The following is a 10,000-nucleotide window of genomic DNA, read 5'->3' as shown; positions in this document are numbered from 1 at the left end:
TGAGACATCAAAGTCCAATCGGTATAAACAAAAAAACAGAGTTAAACATCAGAATTTAAAGTGTTACATACATATCTAAAAATGTGTGGAGCATGACGAAGTGCTCCCACCCGATCTCCAACGGACGCGAGTCGCGTACATGTGCAGACCATGTCCGGTACGTGCTCAGACTCACATCCGTTGGAGATCAGATGGGAGCACTTCGTCATGCTCCACACATTTTGACCGACATCTCCACCCGATGGCACTTGCCTTCTGGTTTTTTTTTTGGTTACAGTACACATCAGCTGTGGCTGATTCTCTCCATTGCAGCCAGAGGTTACTCATGGCAGAAACATGTCTCTCACCTGCAATTAGAGGGAATAACAAATCGACTCTCACCTCATCAATTGTGGCTCGGATTATACGATTGATAACTCCTCTAATGCTCTTCCAGCCAAAGAAAGCTGCATAAAGCTACAAAAAGTAAGCCCTTTGATCTTTCAAACTCGACCTGAGTTCCTCCACAGCTGCAGACATGTTGGGAGCCTCAGTCGTGTGCGTTTCTGTGTACGCTGTCACTGATGACTCACCAATAAGTGATGATTCCCGGTCCAGCGGCTGAGTGGGGCATGTAGCATTGGGATTCTCATGTATGTACTACTTGAGAATGTGATTTGCAGCTGTAAAGCAACTTTGGGAGAGTTTGAAAGAGCAAAGGGCTTATCTTGTGTAGCTTTATGCAGCTTTCTTTGGCTGGAAGAGCATGGGAGTAAACATATATATATATATATATATATATATATATATATATATATATATATATATATATATATATATATATATATCTCTCTCAATGAGTCTGCAACTCACTTGTGCCATTGTAATCTATTGTATATCTCTGATGTTTGCATCCATTCCACAGGTATCACTTGAATGACTGTGTTTTTGACTGTTATTAATCACCCAGAATGTGCATTGATCAATGAGTTTTCTCATTTTATATCTGGCTTTAAGTTTTGGCGGTTGCATTATGTGACGTTTGCCTGACATGGCCTGCAGACATCATGCATTACCTCCCTGTCCTGTCTCTTAGCTGGACAACACCTGATTTGTCTCTCTTACTCCACGGTCAGCCAATTAATGATTCCAGACCATTCATGCAAGCCTTAAAGTTTATTTTGACAAGGTTAGGTGGTCGGTCAGCACTTGAATCATTTAGCATTGGTGACTCGGAATCCTTGCACACAACACCAGGGAATGTGATAACCCAGTTATAACCCAGTTTATCGTCCCATCTTCCAGCGCTATTTTAATTGCCTCCTCTATCTGCTACCTCTATATTTTCCTTCCTGCCCCCTTACATACGTTAACCAGAAAAGATTGTTGGGAACCTTTGCCAGTGGTGGATTCAGGCTGCATCCAGGAAAAAATAAATAATGATTGTATGAGGAGTCAATTGGTCTCTACCGAGGGCCAGGGGGAGGGTTGCAAGTTTTTGGCAAAGTGTACTGCATTCTTTGAGAGGAAGAAGCGAGGAGAGATGTATTTGAGGAAGATAAACTAATGTTCCGAGGAAGAGGTGGAGGAGCAGTTGAAGAATTTGGTTGAGATATTTGGCGGGGAAGAGGAATAGGAAGAGACTTTTCAGAAGTGAATTGGCCGATGGTACGGCGAGGATGGTGAGGAGGAGGATTTGAAGAAACGGACGGATCGGTAGAGGGGGTTGGAGGTAGGGGGTCATATCGACGGAGAATTGAGTTGGCTAGTGGAGAAGAGGCTTTCCTATGAGGTATGGACGGCTGTGTTGGACACATATAGTAATTGGATTCTGATGGTGATGAATCTGCAAAACAGAAAAATTTCACGTGAGATGCTTTGCTGACATTAGTCGGGTTGAGATGGTAAAACAGGAGCGCGCAACCATTGTACGCTTGGGTGTAGAGCGAATCAAAAACAAATGAGGACCAACAGGTAAGCCTGATAAGTCAAACTGGTGACAGCGCTATAACCGAGGTAATAGCAAAGAGTTTATCAGAGCACAAGGTCATTTTGATTACAGAACAAAAAAACATTTGAAAATATAACTCCAGGACAAACTAGACAAATACTATCGCCGTCATCATTCCGATCCAGCATGTGGCAGTGGGTTTGCATCAGTTCTTGTGGAGGTACGGCTGTGCTGCTAATGCAGTCCCGTCTAGGTAATGGCAGAAATTTGTAATGTGGTGCAGGGTAATGATAGCTCGCCTATTATTTGCAAAATAAACCATGGAGTCTTCAATGTCCAACTAATACAAGTAGACAGGTCACACAGTTTAATGTCTATCCAAGGGATGCACACTAATGAATCACCCCGCCTGCGAAACACCAGGAAGACAGTTTATAGCTGTTGGGATTCAAACCCAGGCTAGATGGTTGAGAGGTGAGTGTACATAACTCTATGTCATCCTGCGAGTCCCAGGTAAATACTTTAAACTTACATTATTAGATATTACCACCATTATGTTGTCATCTTTGATTTGAGGGAAGTCAAAGGATCGCCACCCACCCCCCCTCCCCAAAGCAAGAAGGAATGGTCCTATGGCTGAAAAAAAAAACTTGACATCTACATGTTAGTCCCTCTATCCACATCGATTATAGTCAAGGTCACACTTTTTTTCCCCAGTAATGGGTGATTTTTCCAGATTCCGAATTTGAATATACAATAATTGGTCTCTGAATATAAATATATAGCTCAAGTGAAAGCATTTTAATTTCACATCGTACAAATACGGAGAGTTTATTTGATGTTTTTTGTTAAAAAAAAAAAAAACAAATTAAAAAAAACAGATTGAGTCTGATAAAATAACATTGTGCACTGAACGTTTATCGTGTTTCACATGTTGTATATGTCTGGACGATTCCAGTAAACCTTCATTGTGTGTCTGCCCAGCTCATCGTATCCACCCCCGCATGTCTGCTCCATTCATCTGACTCAGTAAAATCAGTGCAGTATGTTTCTTTTGAATATCATTTAAATTAATACTTTTAAACAGAAAAGATGGATCTGTTTGAAAGGACAGTGTAGATGTAGCACACTTACCTTTGAGCTGCCTCACCTGGGTTTAGAACCTATCCCCCTTACTCACATGGGAAACTGGTTTTAATTATCACGGTTTTGAATATCGCGGCATTTTGCAGGAACACGATGTTTAACCCCCGCAATATTTAAGGGTTTACTGCACAAAGTTTCATTGAAAAATGTTTTACAATGTGCCTGTAATTGCATGTTTTGGAATTTGACCTTTTGACCCCACCTCAGGTGCGGCACCAAAAATGATACTGCCCTTGCAACGTCTTTCCATGTGGTGATCGTAACTCCCAAGTATAATTAGAGAGTTCATAGAACACGAAACCCCATACAGTATAACTGAAATTTTACTTCAATTTTAATAAAATAATGGTTTTTATGCTCTTATTTTATTATTAAAAAAAATTATTTAATAAAATAATGCTCTTGAAGTTGTCTGGAAGCAGACCCGAACACCACCGTTGTACATCACTCCCATTGAACCTTTATTTAAAATTAAGTACTGTACTGTAAAACTGGAGGTTCTTGGAAGTATTATGACAGACAATTTGTCTTCAACAGCATTCAAGCATATAACTAAATTTAAATAAAACGTGTAAAAAAGACATAAAATGTCATAGCCCTCGTTATTTTAGCAATTTTGCTGCACGGAGTTAAAGGGCTGGCCAATATTTATGTTCAGAGTGGCCACAAAGTCCCGATGCACACAGTTAGAATTTCATTAGAACTTATCTGTATGCTTCCCTCCATTCTCCACACAAATTTGAATTTTTCTCCATATTCTTCTGAACATCTTCCATGTTGAGGGTTGGAGATCATTAAAGCAGCCCTTCACAGCTGTTTTGAGGTCTTCAACTGACAAGAATCAGCTATCCTGCTAATAATAATCAGCTATCTTCAGCTTTCCTGCAACAAGATGGTGCACCAGCACATTATGCTCTCGCAGTTCGAGAATATCTCAATGACGAATTCAGTGGACGATGGATTGGACGTGGATCCGAGATAGTGTGGCCTCCTCAAAGTCCGCAGTTAACAACATGTGACAACTCACTTTGGGGCATTGCGAAGGAGGAAATTTCTCATCTCCTCCAAACAACAGTTGAAGACCTCAAAACAGCTGTCAGGGGCTGCTTTTATGACCTCCAACTCTCAACATGGAAGATGTCCAGAGGAACATGGAGAAAAATTCAAATTTGTGTGGAGAATGGAGGGAAGCATGCAGGTACATTTTAACTAAATTCTAACTGTGTGCATCGGGACTTTGTGGCCACTCTGTCCAACTAAAATGGTTGCCAGTCTACCAGTCGCCTATCCTTTATCAGATCACAAAATAAAGTAAGGTGCTTGGGTATGTCATCATGTACTGTGATCATGCCAAGTTTGAACAAAATTGGACCATGTTTGCTGAGAAATGGCTGGGGACACATTTAAGTAACAAAATGGCCACCAGTCGACCATCTTGTATCTGATATTTGAAAAAAATGACGTGCATATGTAATCCTTCATTCTTTATCTGCCTGTCAAGTTTAAACAATATCAGTAAATACATGTCCGAGAAATGGTTGAGGACGCATTCAATATTGGGTTTCTTTTACACCTCAAAATGGCTGACATTCTGCCAGTCGGCCATCTTTGATCAGATCACAAAAGGAAGCTACAAGCAAGTGTATGCCATCGTGTGCTGTGCTTGTGCCAAGTTTGAACAAAATCAGCCCATGAATGTCAGAGAAAAAAATTGGGGAATGTTTAAGTAACAAAATGGCCGCCTGTCGGCCATCTTGGATCTGATGTTGAAAAGAAAATGACGTGCACAAGTAAGCCATCATTCATTATCTGTGTGCCAAGTTTGAACAACATCGGTAAATGCATGTCCGAGAAATGATTGAGGACGTGTTCAACACCTGGGGGGGGGGGGGGTTTACAACTAAAATGGCCGCCAGTCGGCCATCTTTGATTGCTTTGTGAAACAAAATGACATTCAAATGTATACCATCATGTGTTATCTTTGTTCCACGTACGAATAAAAATCAGTCCGTACATGTCCGAGATATTGCTGCGGACGCACGCATGCCCGGACACGAAAATCGAGACCAAATCCATGAGCTCCCCCCCCCGTTTCGGACTAAGTTCAGTGGATGCAAATAAAGATTGTGAAAGTAGTATATATAAATAAATTCCAGTTTTACTGTCATTTTCCGTCGCGTCGATTGCATCACCTTGTGTGACACATTACATTAGTTGTTCGTGCCTGTCGTACGTACGTCAATCCAGACGTCCTTAAAAACAGTAAGTTTGCAGCTTGGAATGATTTTTGTCTATCTATTCATGTTCCGATTCGTGTTCAAAATATAACATTCGATTTCAATAAGTTGTTCCTCGATCATAAACTGATCAGACATAAACCGATTGTTTAACCCTGCTTTTCGCTTCGTGTGTGTGACGTAACAACAATAATAGAAATAGCATGACAACATGACCCCTCTCTGGCCGCTCCCATACAGAGCGGGTATTTCTTCTTTTACAAATGAACAATCTGTGCAATACCCTTATCTATCTATAATTCCAGCAATGTGTGTGTGTGTGTGCGCGCGCGTGTGCGTGTGCGTGTGAGTGTGTGACCGTCGTTTCTCGACAACCACTGGTCCGATCTAATTGAAACTTGCCAGGTATATTGCTGGGGATCTGTGGATGTGCCTTTTCAAGGTTTGATATTAATCGGACAAGTGCTTCCCAAGTTATGGCCATTTATTTACCAACCAATGACAGAACACGTTGCTGCGTAGGCGTGGCCGATGCGCCATTTAGTTACCAATGACAGGACACATTGCTGCGTAGGCGTGGCCGTTGGGGAAGAGATCCTCAGCTGCATTCCCCATTACGGGTTAAAACGTACGGACTTCCGGATAGTGATGACTTCGTGTATTCTAATAATTTCTCGATTTCTTATGTGCATTTATAGATAAACACAATGCCCCCAATCCAGCCGTCGTTTATGAGAGCGAAGGAACAGCCTGTGTGGTTGTTGTTTCTGGCACGCGGTTTTAAAGTTTTTTTTTTTTTTGCATGTACGGCCACGCACATATGGCCACATACGTACTGGCATGCACGTCCGGGCATGCACTAGTAGTATTAAAAGATACAAACGTACTGCATTACGAAAAGCCCGGTGTTGGCTTAACAGTTAAGGTGGCAGCCTTAAGATCCTAGGGTCTTGAGTTTGATCCCATGTCATCTGTTAAATAATACCAGATGGGTTGAATCAGCCTGTCATCCTTCCGAGATCGGCAAAATGAGTACCGGCTTACTAGAAACAGGGGGGCACTGCATCAGCGGCACAGCTACTCTCCCAGCAACGATGCAACCAGCAGCCACAGGCTGCATACGAAGTAATAATAAACTGCATTACGATTATAATGTTTTAGTTTGGGCACAAACCTTCAGGTTGTAAATCGGTGTTGACCGCTTCTGTGCTCTGAGATCTGTCCATCTCTTCGTAGAACAAGGGTGACTTTGGTTTGTCCTGCATCTCCGGCTCTGCAAATCCAACCTTCTCAAATGCTTTCTTCAAGCTGTGATCAATCTTAAACTATGAAGGTAAAATGTGGAAAACAAACATCATGATCATTATTCATGTCAAACATGAGAATCAACTTGATCAGACTCCAACAAACTCAATGCGTGGGAAGGTGCACCATCTACACACGACTTTGGAACGAAACTTGTTGCGAAATGTTGTTGTGACGGGCACGAGTTGACTCACGATATGTTACAGAGTGCCATGTTTATTATACAGCATTTGCATAACAAGTATGTCACAGCTCCGGCAGATGAAGCATCGAATAATTTTATGATGGTTTGTAAAAAGTTTTACATGGAGGTTGTATTCAGGAAGTTCGGTATTGATAGTTACTTTTACTAGTACATATAGGAAATGGCACGTCGGTGTCATGTCAAAACCCTCTCCAAGCCATTATAGCAAAAATTGACTAAACGTCCTGAAACTCAAACCGTTTCTGTAACTTATCATTATAAAGCCATGTTCCAAGTTTCAGTTGAATATGTTAAAGGGTATGGGAAAAAAAGTCTAAAAAACCACAGGCGTGACGGACGGACGGAGAGCCTCCGCTGTCCCCTATAGTCCCCTCCGCTGAAACCGGTGCGGGACTAATAATGGATGTGAAAAATAATAAAAGCGAGGGAAGGTCACAGGGGGTGAACAAGATGGATACAGAAGTAAACTCTCAAACACAGAAGTCGAAGGAAAGACTAGAAAACCGGAAAGAGGTGAGCTTGGGGAGGGTTAATGGGGATAGCAAAGATCATGGTTGTGGATGTTTGCCTGAAGCCTGGTCAATTCATGCTGACGTTTGTGAAAAGCATGCCTCATTAGACAGTTGGATTAATTTTGTTATTTTGGTAATTTCTATGCAGGAGTTTGAATGTTCACTGTAAACATGCTTGCTCGACTCGTATTAAGGTAATTTTTTTGTGTTCCTCAACAAGTAGACAGTTTTTCTTGCAAACCAGGCCTCTGCTCTTGTTCCTGGTTCTGTAAATCTGTGGCTCTGCCGGTTGGGTAATTTACAAGGCACTGATTTTGAAAGGTGCTGAGTTCACACCCTGAACTAACACGTGAGATCCTGGGAACCGAGACATGGATAAGTAGGAAGTGAACCTCCACACTCGTACATATTAAATTACTCCACCTACGTAAATTTCCAAACGATTCCACGAAGCAACAAATTCCATGTATAAAGGAAACAATATAAAGGACTTACCTCAAATCCTGTTTGGGGATTCCAACCAATGTGTCCATCGTGCCTGAAATATGGAACTCCTTTAAGGACCATTATAAACATCAAATTAACCCTTTGAACCCTGAGCTCCTTGGACTTTCGGCTCCCCCACCCTGCCCCCCTGGAGAAAATTATGGCCACCTGGGTATATGGAGGTTTGAATAGCAGCCGGTAAAATGACTGCGAGGATATATGGAGGTTTGAATAGCAGCCGGTAAACCAGCCGCTCAAGTATATGGAGGTTTGAATAGCGGCCGGTAAAACGACCGCGAGGATATATGGAGATTTGAATAGTGGCTGGTAAAATGGCTGCTAGGGTATAAATGGAGGTTTGAATAGCAGCCGGTAAAATGACCGCGAGGATATATGGAGGTTTGAATAGCAGCCAGTAAACCAGCCGCTCGAGTATATGGAGGTTTGAATAACGGCCGGTAAAACGACCGCGAGGATATATGGAAATTTGAATAGTGGCTGGTAAAATGGCCGCTAGGGTATAAATGGAGGTTTGAATAGTGGCTGGTAAAATGGCCGCTAGGATTCAAAGGGTTAATGATAATGAAAATGAATTATTGAGAAATAACTGAGTCATGCAACTCCACCATGAAAAATGCAAAAGCAAATGGAAAGCACGACTCAATGAAGAGCAAATTCTCTCATTTATCGCAAACAATGACACCACTTCAACATCCAAAACAGATCAAAATGTAATCACCTGCAAGAGTTCCTCAAAACGTTTAGTTGTCAGTCACCTGTAGTTGTTTGAACAACTTTGAACACTTAAATGATAGATCTGAAGAACCTTCCAGGCACAAACAGTGAAACAATACAATCCAGAATGGGAAGAAGATCATCTGGGTTTACCGATTACAAACATTTTGGAGGCAAAACTATGTATTTGCCTTCCAATCTTGGGTACCCAACCCATCCTGCTGTGTCTCCATATTACCTCCATTCATAACCATCATTCACTGTATTCTGTGTAGGGAATTCATAATGAAGAAGGTAGAGAAGTCTCTGTCCGGCCTTGAACCTGTTTCGGCGACGGCCCGGATGGCATCAGCACCCACGTTCTCAAATCCTTCTCTGCTATTCTTACTCCCACTTTATCTGTCCCATTAAGTCTATCCTACTTTGGCCACCTCCCCACTGCCTGGAAGTCAGTAAGCATCACTCCTGTCTCCAAGAATGGTGCAAAAACAGATCCTATCAGCTGCAGACCAGTGAGCTTACTTCCTGTTCCAAGAAATGTCACGGCATCCATGATGGCTGCTGATGTCATCCGTCCTGTTTTCAAACAGCCTGATTACTGACTATCAGTTTAGATTCCATCGCAGTCTGAACTCAACTCTGAACTTGCTGCTGTTTCTCTCTCAGCAATGGTTGGAGGCCCTGAACGTCAATCACGAGGTTATCTCACTGGACATATCAAGGTTATCTCACTGGACATATCATATATCTCACTGGACATATCGAGAGCAGTCAAACCACACTGACATTCTACTCTGCTTGTCAAGTTCTCGGCGTGTAGTATTCAAGGAAACCTTCATTCCTGGATCTCTGACTTTCTCCACTCACGCGGTTAACGCATTTCTGTCAATGGAACTCTCTCCTCCCATCTCCCAGTGGAGGTGGGAGTAAACAAAGTGTGTTGGGCCCAATATTGTTGTTCTTCTATATATATATATTTTGCAGACAACTCCATATTGTGTTGTCCATGACCTCATCCCACTGCGAGGAAAACTGCAGCTGAACACTCTCTGATGGTCTGGAATTGATGAGATGCTCATCTGATTAATGGAATAAGTCCGACAATCCTGGAAAAACTCACTTTCTCACCCTGTTGCTGCAGAAGGAGAGTTAAAATGAAAACTCACTCATGGAGTGACACTTGGCGAAATGGAACGGCACTCCATAGAGAACATACCTCCGCCACGTTGAACATTTTACATTTTGTATCCTACTGATGGGTCGGATTTGAATCCAGACCTGAACAAAAATCGAATCGGCTTGTTCTTGTTACCGAACCAACTCATCCACCTCGTTTGTCACAGGTCATTCACAGCTTTTTCAGATATCATGCTATACATAGTTTTTGGCCCGATCTCTCAACGGTGAAGAATCACTTTAAAAATTCTCATATCCGGATCCGGAA

The 10,000-nt window shown here is 42.1% G+C and overlaps 2 protein-coding genes across 11 annotated transcripts in view; one reads left to right on the top strand and one right to left on the bottom strand.

The window, feature by feature from the left end:
* LOC147033389 (uncharacterized) overlaps positions 1-10,000 on the bottom strand; it is a 125,611-nt gene that overhangs the window by 1,670 nt on the left and 113,941 nt on the right. For all 3 annotated transcript variants that reach the window (XM_085854190.1, XM_085854183.1, XM_085854196.1), the window contains exons 8-10: positions 7,831-7,873; positions 6,488-6,638; positions 1-1,825 (exon numbers count right to left, since the gene is read on the bottom strand). The exon at positions 1-1,825 is cut by the window's left edge and continues 1,670 nt beyond it. In XM_085854190.1, the coding sequence (XP_085710316.1) occupies positions 1,446-1,825; positions 6,488-6,638; positions 7,831-7,873 (574 nt within the window). In that variant the 3' untranslated portion in view covers positions 1-1,445. The remainder of the gene's footprint in view (positions 1,826-6,487; positions 6,639-7,830; positions 7,874-10,000) is intronic.
* Positions 1-10,000, top strand: part of LOC147033390 (E3 ubiquitin/ISG15 ligase TRIM25-like) — a 98,549-nt gene that overhangs the window by 35,469 nt on the left and 53,080 nt on the right. The gene's annotated exons all lie outside the window — the stretch shown is intronic.

This window comes from Eptatretus burgeri, chromosome 2, assembly GCF_056783735.1.
Source record: "Eptatretus burgeri isolate ZD-2024b chromosome 2, Ebu_testis_v1, whole genome shotgun sequence".
Classification (NCBI taxonomy): Eukaryota; Metazoa; Chordata; class Myxini; order Myxiniformes; family Myxinidae; genus Eptatretus; species Eptatretus burgeri.
Note: the sequence above shows the minus strand (reverse complement) of the source record. Positions and strands in the feature narration are given on the sequence as shown.